General features: G+C 37.7%; 1 protein-coding gene across 2 annotated transcripts in view; it reads left to right on the top strand.

Moving 5' to 3' along the window:
• Positions 1–23,931, top strand: part of clstn2a (calsyntenin 2a) — a 228,798-nt gene that overhangs the window by 64,384 nt on the left and 140,483 nt on the right. For both annotated transcript variants that reach the window (XM_026205013.1, XM_026205012.1), the window contains exon 2: positions 15,792–15,914. In XM_026205013.1, the coding sequence (XP_026060798.1) occupies positions 15,792–15,914 (123 nt within the window). The remainder of the gene's footprint in view (positions 1–15,791; positions 15,915–23,931) is intronic.

The raw sequence follows: 23,931 nt of genomic DNA, 5'->3' as shown, positions 1-23,931 counted from the left end.
GAGTGGCCTTTGCATGTCTGTTTTTATTACTTAGGCGAAAAATGAAGGCGAGCTTGACTGCTTTCCTGCGTGTGCAGGCTGCGGAGAGATTTTGCCGCTTTATTCACATGGCGTATGGAGGAAGATGTCATGAAGTGTGAGGTTATCTATTCCCCGTTGTGCGCGTGGACGCACGTCTCTGCATGCTAATGAACTCCGCTATAAGAGCAATAAAAAAGATATTAAACTGTATAAAAGAAACGCTCAAGGGGAGAAAAGAAGACAGCATGGCAGAAATCACATCGGCTGATGGTTCAACTTTTTTGGAGATCTGATCTGTGTGTTCTGTGTACTCTTTACTCTGGGATGATTTGGCAAAAGCACTGATGCACAAAAATTTAAAGAATGTTTAAATTTGTTTCAATTCAATATTAATGATGATGATGATAGAATTTATCATAACTATTTACATTTAGAATTAATTATTAACACATTTTTTGAAAAAGCATGCATTGGGTGAAACGTATTTTAGATGTGTCAAAATTTGCAGCGCTATCTTTTAAAATCACTTTCCCCTGTGCCACAAACCGGTCTCAAGTCCCATGGAGGAGCTCTGGAAGGATAAAAGGAAGAGTGATGACAGTGAAGGACGAGAGTGTCTGTGTCTGTGAGGGGCTGTCACGCAATTTTTAGTTTTGTGTTGTTCATTTGTTTATTCATGTTTTGGTTAAATGTTCACCTGTTCCCGCCTCCTACTTCCCGATGTACGTTACACTTAACATCCCCACCTGAAAGGGATGTGATCTGATTGCAAACTACATAAAATCCTCTCTCACATCCAGCCCTGCCCTCGTCCGGAGGTAGATTTTTGGTCGTACCGCTGGGCGTAAGATCAAGCTGTCAGGCATCATGTTGGAAATATCCTTTCCTCCTTTTCTCACAGGAAGGGCTTGTGATTTTGTGATGTTGCTGTGAGGCCAGGTGAGAGGACTGCCTTGAAATAGAGGCCTGGGTGAATGTTACTGCTCTGCTCTCCTCCTGTCACTCTGTTCTCCTCCTCCTTTCATGTGGTTCTCAGCTGCCCAGGTGGAGCTCTCCTTCACCCCTGCCCATCCTCAGTGCCCCTGCTGGCGGCTGACGGAGCTCCAGGATATGGTTGTGCCCTGCTGTAACAGAGGCTGCTCTCCATTGTCTGCATTTTAGAGTAATACCCATGTGCTTTTTTTTTAGACTGGAGGGGAAAAAATAATAATATTTTAGAGTGGAGTAAAATGACTCTGATGAATCTAAAATAAACCCGCAGCCTGTGTAATGGATAATGCATTTTACATTTACATTTTTTCATTTAGCATTTATTATTTATTTCATGACGCTATCCAAAGCGTCTTACAGTTGAGGAATACAAGGGATTCATCATAAAGAGGCAATTAAACAAAAGAAGTGCTCGTAATACAAAATGCCAGGCATTGTTCAGATTAGTACAAGCTAGACTGCAAGCTAGCTAGCTTTATTTATTTATTTTCCTTTATTTATTACAAATTACACTACTGTTCAGAAGTTTGGGCTCAGTAAGATTATTAGTATATTGGATTTATGAAAGATGACATGTGACACTGAAAAAATGTTTTCAAAGCCCAAGTGTTCAGTGTGGTCTAAGACTTTTGGACCTGCAAAATATTATCTGTATATCGACTAACAGCCAAACAGCTGTTCTATAGACCTTAAAGCACAGGCGATTAAAAAATTCTAATTCAAACTAGCTTCCCCATGAATCAACAGCTTTTGTGCGTCATAAGCATGCATACTTCCCACAGCGCCAAGAGAGTGTTCTTGTTTTGAAGTCTTTTACGTTATAGAAAGACATTTAGGGAATGAGTTGCTTTAAAGTGCTCTTGTAGTTCTCTCAGTGTTACGGTCTCAGTGAGGGGCTCTTTGCGAGTGATTTATTGGTCCAAAGTGCTCCTTCCTGATTCCATCCCCGTTCTTTTTAACTCCGCTCATCTTCTTCTGTGCTGCACTTTGGCTTTGTTGTTTTGCTCGGTTCCTTCCCTCTATCTCCCTCACTTCTTTTAACTCCTTAACTAGCTTCCATCCATCCTCAACTATTTTTCAGCCTTTCCCCCCTCTTCTTCATTGTCAGTCTCTCCAACTCTGTCACTCTGTGTGTGTTTGTGCGTGCCTGCCTCTCACTACTGATTTGATTTGGTTGCGTGACGGTGTGTTTTGAAGCCCCTCAGGGCCGGCAGTTTTGGGTCAGGAGTCTGTGTGGGTTTGATTCCTCTCACAATCGTGTCCAGAGTCACTCTCCCTTAAGCAGACAAACCAGATTAGAGTCGGCTTCCCTTTTCTGCCAACGCTGTAAACTGACAGTGAATTATCCTGGTTAGTTTACACGCAGAACAGTCTTACTGGATTCCAGGAGCCGGGGATGTATTTTGTTTAGACAAGTTCTCAGCGCAGTGGCATAATCCCATCTACAATGCAGATGAAGTGTGTGGAAAGAAGAGGAGTGTTAGAGTGAAAGCGGGCATGACTGGGCATGAGGCGAGAGGATAACTCCGGACAGCTGCTCTTAGGATTAATGCCACACTTTGAACTGACACTGGGATGAGATGCCACGTATCTCTGGGCTTCCGCTCATAGACCGCTCTGCTGAAAAAACAAGCTTAAACCAGCATGGTTTGTGCAGGAAATCTGTTTTATATAACAATAATGATAATAATAATAATAATAATAATAATAATAATAATAATAATAATAATAATAATAATAATAATACAGTAATAACCGCACCTGAATGCCATTTAGTTCCAATAATGGATTGATCTTGTGCAAAAAATAGGAGATGTTAGATGGAATGGGGCTCTCCATTCATGTATAAATGTTTATAATGCTCATATAATCTGTTTAGGAGGCTGTAAGATTTGTTCTGTTGCTTCATAGGATGTTGATAAGCTTCGTGTCCATGTACAGAGAAATTATAACGTGTCAGTAATTATAGACTATTGTAGGAATATAATTTAGGCAATATTAGCAATAGAAATATTATCTTCTGTAATGTTTGTATTGGTTTTATTAGTTTAATCAATAGCAATGTACACAATGGCCTCCCCAAAAGAGTCACATCTCAACACAATTACTATCTACATCGCGACCGGTAAAGTTCAAAAATTCAAAAGATTCATTTAAGTCCGTTCATTGTAGTGAATCAGATCCATAAACCGTGCCCAGTCTAGTTCAAATAATTCTCAAACAAATGACTCCTATGAGCTGATTTTTTTTTTTTTTATAAGACTTTGTAGTACTACTGATTGTTCAGTATTATGCTAAAGATGCACATTTTTTTATATATATATTGAGTTTTTATATAGAGGTCTCGTTTTTCTAAATGAATAAATAAAATGTTTTACTAAATTGTTTATTTAAGATTGTTATTTATACTATAAGCTCATTACTGGATTGCATTTACACCAACTCTAACAAGATTTAAAGTCTGTGTAAATGCATCTTTTGCAAGTATTTTTTTAATTTTATTTTTAAAATGTTTTAACATTTGTATTATTATATTACATTCTCATCTTTTGGCAATGGAATTGCATTCCTTTCTTCCAAATATTTCCTCCTCAAAAGTAGTAAAATCATTAACCGGGATTGGATTTGTTACATTTATGAAGATTTTTGTACCTAGTAAGTAAATCTCTTGGGCACACTAGCGTCCCATGCAGAAATCCAGTATCATATGCTCTTCTTTTCAGCTGTGTGCTGCTAAAGAACACGCTCACATGAAAACACAGGCAGTGCAATCATAAACACACGGCCACAGCTGACAAACAATCTCATCTTTTTTATCTTCCCTTCTGCCATTTACCATGTGCTATTAAGCTAACCAAATGCATTGTGAAATGTTTACAAGATGTTTACATCTGCCCACATGCATGATTCAGTAACATAAAACAAAGCGCTGTTTTACAGCCTCCGTATTTGGCTGAGATGTAATTTTGTGTGGTTTTTGTACCTTGTTTACATGTCTAGAATGCACCATTTGTCAGGAAAATGTTGAAAGCTGAGAGGCAGTAAATCTGGCCTTGTGTGTAAGAATCATGGCTTCAGGACATGGGCTAAACACCTGTCTAAAGGTTTCCCCACTTTCTCTCGTGAGCTGTTACGAAGTTGTCACTGCCACTGTCAATGAGGACTGTAAAGAGGATTTTTGTGTCCCTCTGAGCGGACCAGTGCCTCTTTCCTTCTCTCAGCTGAGAAAATCCCCCCTGTATGCCAGCCCCTCTTCAAGGATCCAGAGGGAAATCCCTGCCATTTTCCCCACACCAGAAACCTCCCTCTGTGAGAGCTTAGCTCCGTTCCAGTGTTTGTCTAACAGTGGTGGCCAGGGCTTGAATTCAGAGGGGATGTGTGGGAGACCTCAATGCGATAAACAAATGTAGCTACTCGAGGCAGTTTTCTAGTGGAACATATCATTCTTTGTGTTTTATGAGTCATAAGTTCACATGAAGCAATCAGAATGTGTTGATTAAAGGGCAGATATGCACTGTAAATTTGTATCAAAGGTTGTACCTTCGCTGGCAGGAGGTGCAAATTGCCTTCAATTGATCATAATAGACTGAGGCATAGCCCTTCTCAGTTTTAAGTCGCTTTGGATATAAATGTCTCGTGAATGAATAGATGTAATGCAAGTGTAGATAACACTCAATTTCATTTGAGCATATGCAGTCACCCACACACACACACTAACACACACTACTTGAACTTCTCACATGCAATGTTGTCATCAGAAACCGTGACAAACAATTAAATATCCTTAAAACTTTATACAGATTTTTTAGTGTTCGTTTAAAAAATGTTATTTATATCAAGTTCACATTTATATCACAAATATAGTATATAAGAATATGAATGCTTGTTTCTGTATTCATTTTTTAACCTTTCTGTTTTCTAATCAGAAAATTATATCACAATTATATCACTTTTTCAGGTAATTAGATTTTGTATCTTACAAGTGTTTTTACTGTTAAGCAGAAACCATATCTCATATGCTTATATCTTTCAATGATAACGATTTCAATTCAATTCAATTCAAGTTTATTTGTATAGCGCTTTTTACAAAACAAATTGTTACAAAGCAACTTTACAGAAAATTATGTTTCTACAATATTTAGTAGTAGCTAGTAGTTTGTGCACATTTGACAGGATTTTAGAAAAACTAAAAAATAATAATAATACAAGACGTAGTCAGCTAGACGATGAACTATCAATATTATTAATTAAGTTATTATATGATTAAGTCACACATTTAGGAATAATTGTTAGTTCTGTTTGTTCATTCAGGGTTAGCATCATCTGAGGTCCTCTGAGGGTCAGCATCATCTCTTCTCAGGTGTTCTGGATCCAGACTGGAGCTTGTGTAAATCCTAGTTACCACGGGATGTGAATCCCGTGGCAAAACATAGAAACAAAATACAGACATCATTAGCATAGCTGCTGATCCAACAAAGTAAAATTAGTTTAACCCAAGCTAATGAATAAAAATGCACCTTTGATCAGATGCAACTACACTCACAATTAAAAAGATACATTATTCGAATGCTTGGCGAAAGAGATGTGTTTTTAATCTAGATTTAAACAAAGAGAGTGTGTCTGAACCCCGAACATTATCAGGAAGGCTATTCCAGATTTATTGGATGATCCAGTAAATTAAATTCTTGATGGAAGTTATGTAAATCTATTTTCATTTATTTATTTATTTAGAACATAATGGTTCTGATGCATATATTTGTAAAGAATGCTTTTGAAAAGTATCCCATGTTCACCAAGGCTGTATATTTTTCAACAAAAATACAGTAAAACAGTGTCACATGATCCTTCAAGGCTGTGGAATACAATACCAACGTAATCCTTCAGAAATTATTCTAAAATGCTGATTTTGTGCTCAAAAACATTTATTATTATTGTTAATATTGAAATCATTTGTGCTGCAGCCTGCACAATATTTTTGTGGAAACTGTTTTTTTTTTTTTTTTTGATTCCTTAATGAAATGAAAAACCAAAAGAACAAAAATGATTGAAATAGAACCCTAACAGTATAAATGTATTTACTTTCACTTTTTATTAATTGAATTTATTCTTTCTGAATAGAAGTGTTTCTTTCAAAATATTTCACATGCAGATAAGTATACGACAACATCCAGCCAAGAATCTTCAGATTTGTCTTTTGCAGTCCTTTTTCATCAGACAAATAAATTAATTGAAAACAATTGTGAGTACTTTTGTCTCAAGGGTTCTAGAAAGCCTTTTTAGCTTTGCTCATCCTCTTTTTCTCCCCCAGTGTTGCTTTCCTAACCTAATAGGAAGGTTTTCTGATAAAGTGTCTATTGACAGACACCAGTTAAAAGTGTCAGTTCCCATGGTGATTTTACTGATGCACAATTACGTTGGTATTGTATTCCACAGCCTTGAAGGATACCTTTCAGGTAGACTCTCACTAGCACTCTCTGTAGCACTGAGAGTTTTTCATTTGTCTCTCTGTTTTTTATGCCTTCAGATTCAAACACTTTTTGTAGTTGTAGCTCTTTGGTAACAGGGATGTTCAAGATCATCAACTAGACATCTGTCTTTTTAGATAATCTAGAGCATGTAGATGTGTTTTTAACATTAACTGTAGTATTTTTTGCAGCAGTGCTTTAAAGAGGATTAATTAAGAAATGCAACCTCTTAGAGACGGTTTTAGTGTGTTGTCAATGTGGTTAACTTTATCTGAGGAGTTGCAGTTCATTCACATCTATCAAAAATCTATTTGTGTAACAAATGCAACACCCTCAATTATAAATAGGACAATTACAGACTTCAAATTGCCTGCTTTGGTGTCACTGTCACTGACATTTACTTAAACATTACATATTGAAGTATAATGACTGAAATATTGTTCTTTTTTTTTTTCAAATCCTTTAAAGCCTTGATATAATCCTGAGTTTTCTTCCGGGGACATACTGTACATGTCACAATATACCTCATTTAAATAATTCCCATTGAAGGCATATACAAAAAATAAGAGAGGGCAAGGCCTGGTTGAGCTGTGTTAGTAATGTGTTGTTCCATGTCCAAGAGATGTTTCACAGATCTAATACTGCAGCTGTTTACAATATAAGACAGAATGACTGTGTTTTTGTAAAAAAAAGTTTATATATATATATAAACCTTGTGTGTATTTGACAGTTGATGCTTACCTGAAACAGATGCCTTTCTATGTGCATGCTTAGAAAATCTTATATCAGAAAAGGGGGCGAGGAACAGTAGCTCAAAATGGCATGTTTTTGCCTCCACCCAAAAAGAGGTATTTACAGCATGGGATAATAAATGTTGAAATGTCAAAGATATATATATATATATATATTTGGGACACCTGAGACTCGTATTACAGGTTGTAAAAAAGGACATAATAGGACCCCTTTAAATGGATAGTTCACTCAGTCACCGTTTATTTCTCCTCTTATTTTTTTTTAAACTGGGTTTCTTTCTTCTGTGGGACACAAAAGAAGGTAGTTTGAGTGTTTTCTTTTTTCTTTTTTTTTTTGTGTACCAGTGGTAGCAAACGTTGGCCCTGGAGAGCTGCAGCACTGCAGAGTTTTGCTTCAACCCTAACCAAACACACCTGAACAAACTAATCGAAGTCTGAAGGGTTACTAGAAAGCTAGAGCTAGTGAGTTTTTACTAGGGCTGGAGTTGAACTCTGCAGGACTGCGGCTCTCCAGGACTGGAGTTTGCCATCCCTGGTCTATACAATGAAAATCAGTGGTGTCCAAAGCTACACTGACTTTCAGTATAAGAATAAAAAATACATGCAACACTTTTAAAAATGTATTTTGTGTTAAGAAAATGAAATAAGGTCATACAAGTTTGAAAAGAGTAAATGGCGGAATTTCTTTTAATTTTTACTCCACAGACTGCTCCCTGGAAATATGTAGTTGTACATCCCCAATCGCTAAGGCAGATAAAAGGCATGGGTATGTGGTCACAGCAGACGTCCTGTTAAGTGCAGGGAGGGAGGAACAGAGCTGTAGCCCCAGTATCAATTTTCATTTTAGTCTCCTCAAAACGCCCAGAGATGCTGAGAGCCACTCGAGCGTCTAGATCCCCCACAGACAGAAGATGAACTAGCAGACCCTTTTAATTTTAATCCGGAGAAGATGGAGAGTTGAGCACTGCCCTCTCTCTTGCTCAGCCTCTGGCACCCGTGTCAGTAAGGAGATCATTGTTCTCTTCGCTGCTTGCTTTCATTCGACTCCCTCTGAAGTCCCCCTAAAACCCTTCATCTCTCCACCTCAATCAGTTCTCTGTGATTCTAACAATAATCACTCTGGCTCTTTTCGTAGGGCTGATTGTGTCTCAAGCAGTATAGACACACACACATACACACACATATTGCTGATAAACAATATGGCTAATGAAAAGACCATAAGGACCCGGATTCCGTGACAAGGAAACAAAGCCTCGTGAATGAATATGCCAGCTTTCTAATTACAGACAATTGACATTTCCGAGTCCTCTGGGGTATCGATGCCAGGCTGACAGTAGCAAATACCAGCACGGAGAACTCCTCCATTGCAAAAAATATTCGTTTAAATGTTTGTCGAGAGTCTAATCAAACAAATTTATATTCATGGCTGGCGACCTAAGTAAGTTGATTTGCTGAATTTATGTACACAAGGGAACGAGTCGTTTATATTGGCGTGTTCGCAGAATCAAGGACATTTATAAACCTCTGCTGTCTTTCAGTTGTTTGTGTCAGGGATTATAAATGCTTATTATGGGGAAAATTTTAGCTGTAAATCAGCCCGAACACCTCCCAAAGTGATGGCAGATTCAAGACACACACACACACACACATAATATTTTTTCTTTAGAATGTCTATTTTTATCAACCACATAGAATGTCATCTACTAAAGTCATTGATAAGTGTTATTTAACAGCATGAGTGAGAACACCTAGCAGCTGTCGGAGACAAACACATGCATCTTTTAGTGTGAACAGGGCTTAAGGAAATACTGTAATGTGGAGAATGGAGGCATGATTGGCAAATGACACCTCTAGCATCTTTTAGAATGTGCTGCACACCACCAGGCAACAGCTATGATATTTTAACTGCAGGAGGACTTGCTGCCACAGCCATTTCTACAATATATCGCTTTTAATGGAGATGTGCAGGTTGACCAAAGCAACTGAAACCACCACCGTGCGTTCGAAGCATTAAAACCCATTCGACTCTTTCACCCCATTTAAAGAGGTCACCCGTAAAATCCACCATCCTGCTCCCTCCGCAATACCCAACACCCTTTTACGATGCTTTCCAGATTTCCAACACTGACAACGCACAGTCCTAACAATCTGTTCATTAATGAATTAACTCAAGCAGTCCTCAATATGCAAACATTTTTTAATGGCTATGCTATAAAATAGCATGATAAAAACACTAATTTAGTCAACTGTGCCCCCATAGGAGAAATCTCAGAAGACCTGCAAATCTGACTGCTTACCATAGAAAAAGCTGAGATTATGACCTCATTAATAAGCATTAAAGATGAGCGATGCAAGCGTAAGAAGTGTGTCTCTGTGGACGTGTGGGATGCGGCTTGGTTGAGCTTAATGTATTTGAAAATTACCCTTCGGCCCCTACCAGAAAACTCCTTCCTGCTAGTATTGGATTATGCTTAAGACATTGTAGCTAATTACTGCCTTCCTGATAGTCATTTCTGTACTTTTTTCCAATACGGAGTGCTATGTACTGATCATTTGCACAGTGAAAGGGATGTTAACTGACAATTTTCTACTAATATTCTCATTGGTTCTAGCAGATTATGCTTGCCAGACTAGGGTTGATCTTTGACTCTCTTGACTTTGAATGAGTTGAAGACTTTTAACTTTGTCTCAAGACAATGGCCATCAAAGATCATGTTTACCAGCCATTTGGCTAATGGCTTCTTTATCCTCTAGAATAGCGGAGGCTTGTTATGAACAGGATGCACTTAAGAAGACTAGTTTTTCTGTTAAATTCCATTAGCTGGTCTCAACTTATTTTTTTTATTTACACCTTGTATACAAAAACACTACATGCTAATTGGCACTGTATGCAGGCTGCTGTATGAATGCCCGTATATTGCTGGTCTCCTGTTATCTTTTAGTCACTCTCTGCTGGTGTCTGGCTTTAGCACTTTCGTCTTCCTCTGGGTCCCGCACGCATGTTTCGATTATTGTTTAATTCCAATGTTATGAGCCGAATGTAATGTTACGGTGTCGACCGGTCAGAAATTAATAGCTTGTTGCATGACACTGGGAGACTTGTAAATTTCACCATCAATTCTGCTGGCTGTCCCCAAGTTTAATTACCGTTGGAATGCTGACTGCGATTTTCATTATAGCAGGTTGAAGAAGGGTCAAAGTAGATTTGCAAACGTTCACTTCCCTCCCCCGGCAACATTTTATCAGGTGCTTGAAATGCTGGAATAATTATATATCAAGCTGAATAAATAATTGATTCTATAATAGCCCCTTTCTTGTCCTCTTGTGAGACCCGACCTGAATTTTCTACCTCCCTCACTGTGGGCTCAACTGCTTAAATTCAATTCAGGATATTTGGATGGTGCTCGCAGGCAGAAATTAGAACCGACTGCAGGGTAAATGCTAGGAAATATATTTTCTTATTAAAAAATAATAAAAAATATATATATAAATATATATATATATATATGTATATGTTTGTGTGTGTGTGTGTGTGTGTGTGGTGTGTAAATATACGTGAATATTTTGTAAATATATATTGTATTTGTATATACAAACATACATGTACATGTACTTTTTATGTGTGTGTGTATATATATATATATATATACAGTACAGACCAAAAGTTTGGACACACCTTTTTTTTCATGACTATGAAGATTGTAGAGTCACATTGAAGGCATGAAGGGCTATTTGATCAAGAAGGAGAGTGATGGGGTGCCGCGCCAGATGACCTGGCCTCCACAGTCACCGGACCTGAACCCAATCGAGATGGTTTAGGGGTGAGCTGGACCGCAGACAGAAGGCAAAAGGGCCAACAAGTGCTAATCATCTCTCGAGAACTCCTTTCAAAACTGTTGGAAGACCATTTCAGGTGACTACCTCTTGAAACTCATCAAGAGAATGCCAAGAGTGTGCAAAGCAGTAATCAAAGCAAAAGGTGGCTACTTTGAAGAACCTACATTATGACATTTTCAGTTGTTTCATACTTTTTTGTTATGTCTATAATTCCATATATAAATCCACATAGTTTTGATGCCTTCAGTGTGAATCTACAATTTTCATAATAAAGAAACTCTTTGAATGAGAAGGTGTGTCCAAACTTTTGGTCTGTACTGTATATATATATATATATATATATATATATATATATATATATATATATATATATATATATATATATATTATATATATATATATATATATACACACACACACACAAATTACACATTATGTAAACAAAACTTTTAATTTTGGGGTATGATTAATCATGATTAATCATTTGACAGTACTGGTTATTCTATAAAATTTCGTTTATTTTTATGCTATTTTTAATTATATATTGAACGTTATTTATTAAAGTTGCATTTGCTACGGTTTCCTTTATTCATAATTGTTTGTATTTTTAATTTATGTGAGCACTAGTAATTTTACTACTACTGTTTCTACTACTGTTGCTAAGTATTTAGAAATATTTTGATAGTATTTCAAAGCTTTTTTTTCTCTCAAAAACAGAATCATGTACATACATGCTGCTCACATATTATTATAGCCCAGTTTGTGCTGATTACAGTGATATTACTCTTTAGCAATTTAGATGTTTATAAGCAACTGAAAAAAGCACAGATGTCAGGGCATGACAAAACTTCTCCATGCCCCCAAAATACCCTTAGCACTCAGAGGGTTTATGTCCAAAAAGCTTCACTAACACTGTAAAAGCGTCCATCTGGACACATAATTTTCAGTGGTTGTATTCCTTAATGGTAAATGCGAGGCAAATTTTGGTGTGTGTGTTTGTACACCTACGCATTTGCCATTATATCTTGTGTTTTGTTGGCTGTGTATGAAGCAGGATTCTCTAGTGCAGGGAAGCGGATGGAAGAGAAAAGTCCACATTGAATTAGCTTCCATCACGGAGCTCTAATGCTGTATAATGGCTGCAGACATCTCATGGGTAATAGCTCAGGGATTACGGAGAAGGCATAGTGACACCACTAACCTTATTAGAGAGAGAGAGGGAGCGAGATCGAGAGAGTTCGATGTGGATTTGCAGTGACTAGAGCCTGAAGAGACGTATTATTATAATAGAAAGTACCTTATCCAAATAACAGTTATTTACTGTATCTTCTGTACATAATGACAGCCACGTTTTTTCCCAGTCTGTGACATTTCACACATTAAATGCTCAAATAAATATTTACATGATGAATCAGGCTTTTATTAGTGCATCGAGGTGTCATGCAAGCTGCATAGCCTAAATAAAAGTCTTTTTTTTGCGTTCATTTTTACTCATTTTCTGCAAAAGGGATTATTAGACAGCAGTGTATCTGACCTCTTAGTCCATAATGTACATCTGCAGCACACATTTAGGTAGCACTTTATTTTACAGTCCTGTTCCTCATGTACATACTATGTGCTTATTATAGTAATTACAATAACTATGTAATAACTAGGTACTAACCCTGAACCTACCCCTAAACCTAACCCTACCCCATGTAGTTTACCTTGTATTACCAGAACTTTCTTAGATAAATACACTGTAGGTACACTATAAGAACATGGAAGTACACGTACTGTAAAATAAAGTGCAACCCACATTTATTTACCTTTCTTGAGGTTGAGGTAGGTGTCTTGGTGTGGATAACACAGATAGATAGATACAATCCGGCTATTTGTCTGTGTCTGTTCAAATAGCCTCTTTCAAGTGAGAAAACAAGCTGAGATGTTTGGAAGTTGTCACAATTTCATTTATTTTTCCAAAAGTAGTTTCTTTTGAAGTGCATTGGCGCATGTTTGAACGAACATGTATTTTTGTCCATGTAAATGCATCTGAGTTTAATACAATGTGAGGGAAAGAGATAAATGGCACAAACTCATTAAAAGCAACAATGTAGTCTTTGAAAATGACATTGGCAGCTGGTTTAATCGTCTGGCCATCTGAATGGGACAATTTGTTCCTTGCCTGTGATTACTTATGGGTAATGAGGACACTGAGCTTTTCAGGAGGACTTTTTTTTTTTCTGAGACTTGGCTGTGTAGAATGTCGTCCACAAGCGTGAAATGGTTTAATTTACTATTTTGTTAATTGCTTTGGTGGATCTCGAACTGAGCCACGCGAGGGGTTACTGAATTGCCAGTGCTAATCTAAAACTCCATTAACTCATGCCGGGGGAGGATTTCTGATTACACAAGGGACAAATCAAATAAAGCACTTCTTTTTTTTTCAGTAAACGTATTGCTTTTCATCAACCACAATAATGGTTTGTTTTTTTTTTTCCAACAATTCCACCATATACCTGGGAATTTATGCAGTAAAATTGTGGAAAATATGTTTTCATTCTCTAAGGAGCGAGTGCTGAGTGGTGCATGCTAGGATGGTGACTATGGATTTGCATAGTTGTTCTGGGTAACTGCTAAGTTAAAAGAGCCCAGTCCTAAGCCTCTCATTCACACAGTCAGTGTGAGTAGCTGGTGTTCCTGTGGTGTGAAAAGAAACTGTGGAACATCTTTAACAAATAGATTCAACATTAATCTCAAATGTAAAGATAGGCCTTCTATTCCACTTTCCTGCCAACACTGCACACCTGAAGCTTTAAAGTTATTTTAATTGAGCTATTAGCTACAGTATGTCACACCTCAGACTTCACTTTTGGAATGCAACAAAATGCAAAACCTCTCTGCATTAACTGACCCTAACCATCGTACAGTGCCTAAACATAACATTGCCTTAGCAAGCCACAGGGTTTACCCGCTTTTTGGTATGTTCGCATGGCAGGAACTAGGAACATATTTAGTTCTAAGAACTATGTTTGTGAAAACTAAATTAGCTCCTACTTTGGGTTAGGGTCTTAAACAGTTCTATAAGAACTAGGGGTGTGCCGGTATGTATTGGTACCGAACGGTTCACAGGGCAAATTCTAAATGGAAGTGATCATCCCTATCCACTTGGAGTGGAGTGAGCAGGGCTTGTGCGTGCCATTATGTAGCTGTTTGGAATGCACTTGGCAAAGGGAACGATGTAATTTCCTCATCATCTTCAGCTGGCATGTTCCTGTGACAACACAGCACGGTGTCTGCAGCAGATTCGTCATGCATTATTATAATTTTTTTCTTTATCTCGTTATCACGACGTAATTTTCTTGTGATCACGACACAACAAAAGTGGTTGTTTGATTTTTAAAAGACAATGCATAGTGAGACTATTGTTGCCAATAACAAATGCAACCTTGATGGGGACATTTTGAAATGCTTAACTTGGCTTAATGCATTAAAGAGTGTTTTTAAAAGACCAAACTCATTATACACATTATTAGTAATTCATACTTTGTATAGACAAGAAGATGAGCCCACTATAAGAACGCAATACATTTAATTCCGCATTAAGCATAGAATGGCCTACTGTATGGCAGTGTTTTTAAAAGACCAAACTCAGAAAAACATTAATATGAAAGCATTCGGCACGGTCATCTGTGAGTGATGTCACCTCCCAATATAAACACGCCCCTCAGTTTGATTGACAGCTTGAGCATTCCGTGTAGACATCGGAAATTCAAATGCAAAAGTAATTGCAATTCCATTTGAGTTTTGGCAGGTTACACACACGATGCAGAGAGAGTGAAAAAGCACATTTAATAATTAATATTGCTATTTAAATATGACAGGCTCATAGCTCATAAGACTTGAGAAATACAGTGTCAAATGGGCTTTTTCATTTGAAATGTGGCAGTCACTGTGCATTCGCGAAAGCAAAAATGCAAACAGTAACGCAGGATTGCAATTGCATTTGGATTATGTCACAATTTATGTGACCACATGTGGAAAATGCAATAGAAAAAACAATTACAATTCCTTTTGGAAAATATTCTTCCATAATCCAATGTATGGAAGATTTAAAACTAAATTGCATCAAAGGAACTTTTTTTTTGTTTATTTTATCTTCAGGTGCTGATAAATAAAATACTCCTCATTAGTGTTTTGACAAAATTTTGATTTTAATTAACCATATTATTCCCTACAGATCTTTCACTTATTAGACAAGGCATTTGTTGGTGAGGCAATAGCATGTAGATTTTTCAGAAAAGTGTAAACACTGCTTAGGTACAAGCTGTTCAATGCAGAAAGACTCTTGCAGGGATGTTTTCCTTTCACTGGATAGAAGATTGCATTTGTGTCATCCATTGATTAGCATCTTGTTTTGATATCTCTTGTTACACAGCAGCTATGAAAAAAAATGCAGGAACAACAGAGCACGCCAGATCCAGATAAATGAGGGTGTTTCCCTGGATACATGTTGTAGGAGACAGGGATGCTGCCATTTGGGAAATTGGACAAACAGCCCATGCTTATTGGACTTGTATCGATCGCCATTATTATCCATTCTTTGCATGAAAACACAGTGAAAAGTCTCTGGCTCTGTTTTTTTTTATTCTTATTTAGGAGATGTTTGATTAAAACTTGAATAGACTTTTAGTTCAAAATTTCAATTCTGTTTTTTTATTCTCTTTCTTTTCTCTCTCCATTGTAGTGAATAAGCACAAACCGTGGATCGAGACATCCTACCATGGTGTCATCAACGAAAACATGGACACGGTACTGCTCGACCCTCCTCTGGTCGCATTGGACAAAGATGCCCCTGTCCCTTATGCAGGTATACAATTTAATAACTTATTACACATTGCTCTGGAATACTCTGTCATGATATTCAGGCATATGAGGCTATTGTCTCTGATATCCAGCACTTGCACTGTGCTTGTTTCATGTCTCTCGTATCCTTTTTTTAATTCTTTTCTCACATCAAATAATTTCATCTACACTGAACAAAATGATAAATGCAAGACTTTTGTTTTTGCCCCCATTTTTCATGAGCTGAACTCAAAGATCTAAGACTTTTTCTACGTACACAAAAGGTCTATTTCTCTCAAATATTGTTCACAAATCTGTCTAAATCTGTATTAGTAAGCACTTCTCTTTTGCCGAGATAATCCATCCACCTCACAGGTGTGGCATATCTTGATGCTGATTAGACAGCATGATTATTGCACAGGTGTGCCTTAGGCTGGCCACAATAAAAGGACACTCTAAAATGTGCAGTTTTATCACACAGCGCAATGCCACAGATGTTTGAGTGTAGTTGATGTTTTGAGGGAGTTTGCAATTGGCATGCTGACAGCAGGAATGTCCACCATAGCTGTTGCCCGTGAATTGAATGATCATTTCGCCGTCTCCAAAGGCGTTTCAGAGAATTTGAGTGTACATCCAACTGGCCTCACAACCGCAGATCCCATGTAACCACATCAGCCCAGGACCTCCACATCCAGCATCTTCACCTCCAAGATCATCTGAGACCAGACACCCGGAAAGCTGCTGCAACAATCACTTTGCCAGAAACCATCTCAGGGAAGCTCATCTGCATGCTCGTCGTCCTCATCGGGGTCTGGACCTGAATGCAGTTCGTCGTTGTAACCAACTTGAGTGGGTAAATGCTCACATTCGAAGGTGTCTGGCACTTTGGAGAGGTGTTCTCTTCACAGATAAATCCCGCAACTTCGCACAGCCATTGAAGAGGAGTGGACAAACATTCCACAAGCCATAATCAACAACCTGATCAACTCTATATGAAGGAGATGTGTTGCGGTGATGTGTTGCACTGCGCGAGGTAAATGGTGGTCACACCAGATACTGACAATACAGTACATTTTAGAGTGTCCTTTTATTGTGGCCAGCCTAAGGCACACCTGTGCAATAATCATTCTGTCTGATCAGCATCTTGATATGCCACACCTGTGAGGTGGATGGATTATCTCGACAAAGGAGAAGTGCTCATTAACACTGATTTACACAGATTTGTGAACAAAATTTGAGAGAAATAGGCCTTTTGTGTACATAGAAAAAGACTAGGCTCATGAAAAATGGGGGCAAAAACAAAAGTGTTGATCTTGTTTAGTATAGGATCAATGTTTCCATTGAACATTTCCATTTCTGTATTGAAGTAGTAATAACCACTTGCTTTGGGGTTTATTTTGCGATACTGAGAGCCTGACAGTAAATGTTTTCCCATTCTATTATTTTTTTTTTATATGGCTACATGATATTGTTTTATTGATTCATACATTGTCCAAACTGAAATTGGTTAAATACTAATTGTACTATTGTTTGTATACTATTTATATATTATCTATATAAAATATAATAATAATAATTAGTGTGTGTGTGTCTGTGTGTGTGTGTGTGTGTGTGTGTGTAATTATATACTTATTATTATTATTATTATTATTATTATTATTAACCATTTTAAAACAATCCCTTTTGAGACGATGCCTTCAGCATGTTCCAACAGAGTATTATGGTTCATTTTGAAGCATGAAGCACATGCAGAAAATATATTTTTAATTAAATTACAGCTTTTTGCGTGCAATCATGATTGTGATGATTTGATTATCTTTTCATATCTAATCTATTCCAGCGAAACACACAACCTTCCTCCAGAACATCCAGGATTATGCTGAAATTTATAGCACTGGGTGGCCAACAGTGGCTTGGTTCTTCAGTGTAGTGGTTCTTTATTCCTCTGTGTGTAAGTCAGGGTGGTTGAGTGTGGGAGTTTATGTGTATTGCAGCATAGTGATCATATAAAAGAGATTTAGTCAATGCCTTCCGCACTGTTATGGAGATAGATCCGCCTGACCTTCCTGTTATTTCCAAATGTGCTTCCTGCCTCTATCTCCATTGTTGTGATGACACACAGCCCTTGTATAAGTGGATCTTGTCGCCCTTTCCATGGCCGAACATTCAATAAACCGTCCGGCCTTGAAAAACGACTCGTACATTGAGCACTTTGGCTTTCGAAGAGATGGAATCAACACCTAGACGTCAATCACCTCTCATGGAGCAATGAATGACAGCACAGCTTTATGACTTGCATGTTGTTTATGTAAGACAGATTCCGACTCACTGGTTTTCAAGTGCAAGTTGTTCAGATGAGGTGGCAGGATGTTGGGAGGGTGGTGGCTTGACAGATGCAAAGTAATTAAATAAAGTGATTTTTTTTTTTTAAACAAAGAGGAATGTGTGGAAACATTGTGACAGGTAACTCTCTACAGCTCATTAAATGACAATGGCTAGAATTAATCTCCTTTCTGACAGCCTTGGAAAAAAGCACTTTAATGGCTTTTATATATTTATTTTTGCAGCTTTCACATAAAAAGCATACTGTGTATGGTGCAGCTGATAAAGATAAGTTGTTCATACCTTGGGGAATCTTTTAGCTGACAGCATGCTTTTTTTTTTTACAGCATCACCACTGACTACTGGTGTTGAATGATTAGCTTTGCAGTACGTTACTTAAGGTTATGCAGTAAGTTAGACAGTAATTTATAGTATATATATATTTTTTCTAAATACATATTATTGATCTTATTGTGAATGATTGATTGATTGATTGATTGATTGATTGATTGTTGATCTTAAAATGCCAGAACTCAATTTTCCAGTGAAAAGTAAGGCTTATTTGTGTGTGTCATTCACACACCTTTAAATTTCAAATAAAAATGTATAAAATAACTATTAAAATTATTGCAGTGACAAAATTATTTTGTCTTCTTTCCACATAATCCACTTTTTGGAAACATTTTTTGAGTCCAGTGCACTTGCTACTTTGATTTGTCAATGACATATTAATGGTGGATGGCAGCTGTTTTTAAAGTGTCACTGGGAAATGAGTGCTGTGCTCTGATTGGGTGACAGGTGATATTTCACTCCCTTTTCACCAGGAGCCAATGGATACAAACGTAGGATTCCTGCCAGGGAGACTCAGAAAAAAACGGGCCCTCCGTCTCAATCCGTCATTCTCCGTAATTCTCCCTGCTCCCATTCTTTCCGTCTTTCTTTCTCCATCCCGCTCTCCTCTTCCACATCAGGCCGTGAGTTATGCGCAGGAGGCTTTGTCATCAATCCTGTTTTCGTCTGTTTAAAGAAAGGAATGCGGGCGTCCTTCTGGCACTGCATTAATTGGGGTGTGGGAACACAACCCGGGATTGTTAAGTGTTTCGCCTTGTTCTCTTTCGTCTTTTTCTTCTGCCTCGCTCGCTGTCGCCCATGTATCAGCTTGCTTTGATGTAAAATAACGATGATGAGCCTCAAGTTGATGATATATGCTGAGGCAGGGATCCTGAAGATGAATTGTTATTTCTGGGAACAAGACTTTCCTCTGTAGAGCAGATAGCGTAGGTCTTGTAGTATGCATAGAGCATTCTCAATCAAATTACCGTGAAGGATGAGCCGGAGTCAGTAGAGGATGGCAAAAAAAAAAAAAAAAAAAAAAAGCACGGCAGCTTCATTTGCTAATTCTTTATCTTGGTTGCAGCTTCACCAGCCTCTTTCCCATTAATCTCTTCTCTCAGATGATGTACAATGCTGTATTGTTCTGCTAAACTTTGCCTTCCTTGCACCAGATTAGCTAACAAAACCCAAGCTAGGAAGCGGTTCAGGGAAACTATGGATGGATTGCAAAAACCACACATGAGAGTGAGAATAGGAGGATGAATTGAAAGAGAATTGCAGTGCCTGCAGTTTGGATACTTTGCAATTGTATTGTGATCCTTTTATAGAATGACAACCTGCTGTGATTTCAACAAGGACAATGCCTTTTTTTTTTTGTGGAACATTTAGCATATTTTGTAATTGTGTTTGGACCATTCTGTCTAAAAACAATCAGATACGCAAGTAGATTTTCCTATCAAATTATTATAAATAATGCATCTCTTCTGTGTTCGAAATTGTAAAATAAATTTGGTAGTATTTAGATCTTGTAAGTTGATGAAGAGAGTGTTCATTATGTGCTGGTCACAATCCTCAATAAAGTGTGACAGGCTGGTGTTGTACATAATGCAAAAAAAAAAAAAAAAAAAACCTTAGACTGTTTTTCACAAAGTCGCTTGCTTAATATGAATAAGAGCTGATTGGAGGGTCATGCATATCATATTTCTGGAGGTTCATAATAAGCATGGTAAGTTATTATAAACAATACAAAATCTAAAGAAATAAATTACAGACAAAACTATGTAAATTTACTCCGTTCTGATCTACAATCCTACACCAATTCACAAGTAAATACATAACAACAGAATATGATAATCTTTTTTTTTTTTTTTTTTTTTTTTTTTTTATGTGGGCTTTCTAAATGATAAATGTAATTAGTTTCTGTGCTTCATGTTAATTAATCTGAGATATAGATGCTTAGAAGGATCTTAATAAAGCAGATTAGGGGGTGGTTTAAACAAGCAGTCTGAGAAAAAAAAGGAGCAGAGGAACATTTAAACAGATGCATTTTATATAAATAACCTTGTTGGGTGATCGTATAACTGTCCTCAGATTTGCAGTTATAGTAATTCATCTGATGTTTTGCATATCTCATTTGTTTTTATTATTGTTCGAAAGTGTTTGGTTACCTTTTTTTTGACAAATATGACTGATTTGCCTAGAAAATTTAATCCTAGTAACTTGACCACCTACATTTAGGGCCGCGAAATGGGTCATTTCAACCCTGTTCACTCCAGGGTCAGCTGTGGATGAAAGTCTAAGAATTATTGAGTTTTTTAATGATGTGTGCAAACGCGAGTGCAGGGCCGGCGCCAAACACACACACACACGCAACAGCTACACAAAGATTCGCAGCAGAGATGGCGAGATGGCGAGATGGTGAGTCAGGAGCAATCCGATGAAAAGTTGGCATTTTCAAGGTTGGAGATGTAAGCACTACTTCAAATTCATTAAGGCAAGAACGTGCATGTAATGTGTACATGCAATGTGTGACACGCATCTACAAAGCTAGTGGCCAAAAACACCCTTTCTTCAAGATAATACTTGAAAGTGCAGGATAAAACTCTTGCTGTCTGTTGACGTGCAATAAATATTGAAAGTTATGTACCTGTCTGTTCTACTCATTTCAACTGACTTGTGAAAACTGCAAAAAAAAAAAAATTCTCTGACATGTAGCAACTTTTTTTTTTTTTTTTCTATAACTAAATACTTTTTTAAAGTAACGTTCCCAACACTTCTGATAGCTGATTTTGCAGCTAGGAAATGTAGGCGTGTGCCTCTGTAGGGCCTCTGACAACTGATGGTAGTGAAAATGTTTAAAGGGGGGGTGAAATGCTATTTCATGCATACTGAGTTTTTTACCCTGTTAAAGAGTTGGATTCCCATGCTAAACATGGACAAAGTTTCAAAAATTAATTTGTACGTTTGAAGGAGTATTTCTGTTCCAAAAATACTCCTTACGGTTTGTCATAAATTTCGGAAAGTTTTTTTCGAGTATGGCTCTGTGTGACGTTAGATGGAGCGGAATTTCCTTATATGGGTCCTAAGGGCACGTCTGCCGGAAGAGCGCGCGCTCCCGTATAGCAGAGCAGAGAGAGCTGAGCACAGACAATCACTGATCAGAGCGAGAGCGTCGCGAAATGTCACAAAAGGAGTGTTTTTGGTTGCCAGGGCAAGACAACCCTGCACAGATTACCAAAGAAAAAACAGCATTAAGGGACCAGTGGATGGAGTTTATTTTTACAGAGCATCAACGGAGTTGTGCAAGTGTTTGTGTTTGTTCTCGCATTTCGAAGATGCTTGTTTTACAAACAAGGCCCAGTTTGACGACGGATTTGCGTATCGTTTATTTCTTAAGGATGATGCAATCCCAACGAAAAAGGGTCACGATCGTGTGTTGGAACCGCACCACCACCACCACCACCAAGCATTTGTGCTTAGGGCACCCAAATGGCTAGCGCCGGCCCTGCGCGAGTGTATAACCTACATGAAGTGAATGAACAATGTGTCCTATCTCTGTCCTCGCTTGGAATTACATTCAGTGATCTCTGAGGGTCGGGAAACATACCTAAGGAGTGAGGAACTAACTTAAGATTATCTTACTCATGTAGTTGCATCATAGTTGATACACTTGAGGAGACAATTTCTGAAGTTTCAACTGGAAAAAAATCACATTGACACTTTTTGTCGACACTATAATCAGTTTAGGAAGTCTTGTTTTGTTTAATTTTTTCCTGCTATGCTGTATATGCATTTTCATGTTTCAAATTTTTTCCTTAAGGACCCAAACCGAAGTGGCCGAGCCAAGTATTGCAGTGATTTCCCATGTTGTTTTGAGAATGCTGAAAATGAAGTGTCTTTTACGAGTGTACTATTGTTTTGCATGCAAACTGTGGCCCATTAGGATGCATCCAATAGATGTCCCCAGATGCTTTTCAGGAAATTCACAAGCAACCTATATTCTTCCCAGGTTTTCAGCATTACATGTTGTAGAAAAGAAAGCATGAAAATCATACAAATGGGTGATAATTGAAAGAATGAAAGCTGGGAGAATCCATCCATACTTTTGGTGAGCTGACTCAATCAATTCCATTGCCAAAATCTTTTGTTTTCATAGAATGTTTGTGTTTTAAAACTGAGAAGTATTACCAGAAAGGTGAAAGCCAAATTAGAAATGTGAGAATGTGTTGGATCCGGAGGAAAGCATCCTGTTGTCGAATTCTCTCTTCCTTTTCCCCAAGCTTTCTATTTCTGAAGTGTAGTTTAGCGCATATATCTCTTGCATGGTTTACCACCTTTGCCTCTGAGATATATTCTGAAATATAGATGTTGTTTCAATCAGCCTTGGATCTTGGTTTATCCTACCTACACAGAATTTAAGAAGCAGACCTACAGTACCCTGCAGTGTCTGGCTTTCTCAAAGCTGGCTCTGACAGTATGCTTATCAGTTTTACATACAAACTATTTTGCATGCTAATTAAATGGTTAAGTTCGAAAATATTCCTGTGAGGTCTCTTTTAATAACTGAACAAATTAATTACCGGGGTTCATATGCCTCACTCTCAAAGTATTATCTTTGACTCGCACCTGAGAGGATTGAAATAAACGCTTCAAAAGGCAATTGGTGATTATAACGACACATGCTTCTAATACTGAATATTTAGACATGAGATTTCAGCTAAATGCAATAAGATTTGACAGCATTTTCTGATTACTTACGATGGTGCCTAAAAGCTCTCCTAACTCGAAAATATCTACCACTGTAGCCTAAGTGCTGATTAAAATGACACTTCCACCTCCGTTAGAGACTGGGAATTCAGCCAGACATCATTTGCAAACATAATTTAATAACATCTTAAGGTGTGCGAGTGAGAAGAAACTAAACCATTGCTGGTTTGAGGTCTCTTTAGAGTTCCCACGGCTCTGTTTAATTAGCTCCTGACTGATGGCGTGATTGTAAAGAACCTGGCGTTACATTTCATTTAGCAATTTTTATGGTTTAATATTGTTCATTTTCATTTTGGTCCCTGAAGTTTCTGCTGAAATGCATAACTTCTTGTTTGGCTGACCTGATACTTTCACAGAATTCCTCTCACAGGAGGGTTCCTCGCAGGAGCTCTTAGAAGCACATTAGCAGCAGACTTATTATGATGCCTGATGCCTTTGAAATAACAAAGGAGGTCTATAGTACCTGGAGAAAGAGATCCGTTAGAATTCCCTTTCATCGCAATGGCAGTTGCTCAGCTGGTGCAGGCCTCCCCATTATTATGCTACCTGCTTGCAGCCATCTGTGCTTATAAGCAATCTATTTTTGGCCACAAAAGTTTTTGAGCCAGTCACCATAGATA

The sequence above is a fragment of the Carassius auratus genome, chromosome 27, assembly GCF_003368295.1.
Source record: "Carassius auratus strain Wakin chromosome 27, ASM336829v1, whole genome shotgun sequence".
Lineage (NCBI taxonomy): Eukaryota > Metazoa > Chordata > Actinopteri > Cypriniformes > Cyprinidae > Carassius > Carassius auratus.
Note: the sequence above shows the minus strand (reverse complement) of the source record. Positions and strands in the feature narration are given on the sequence as shown.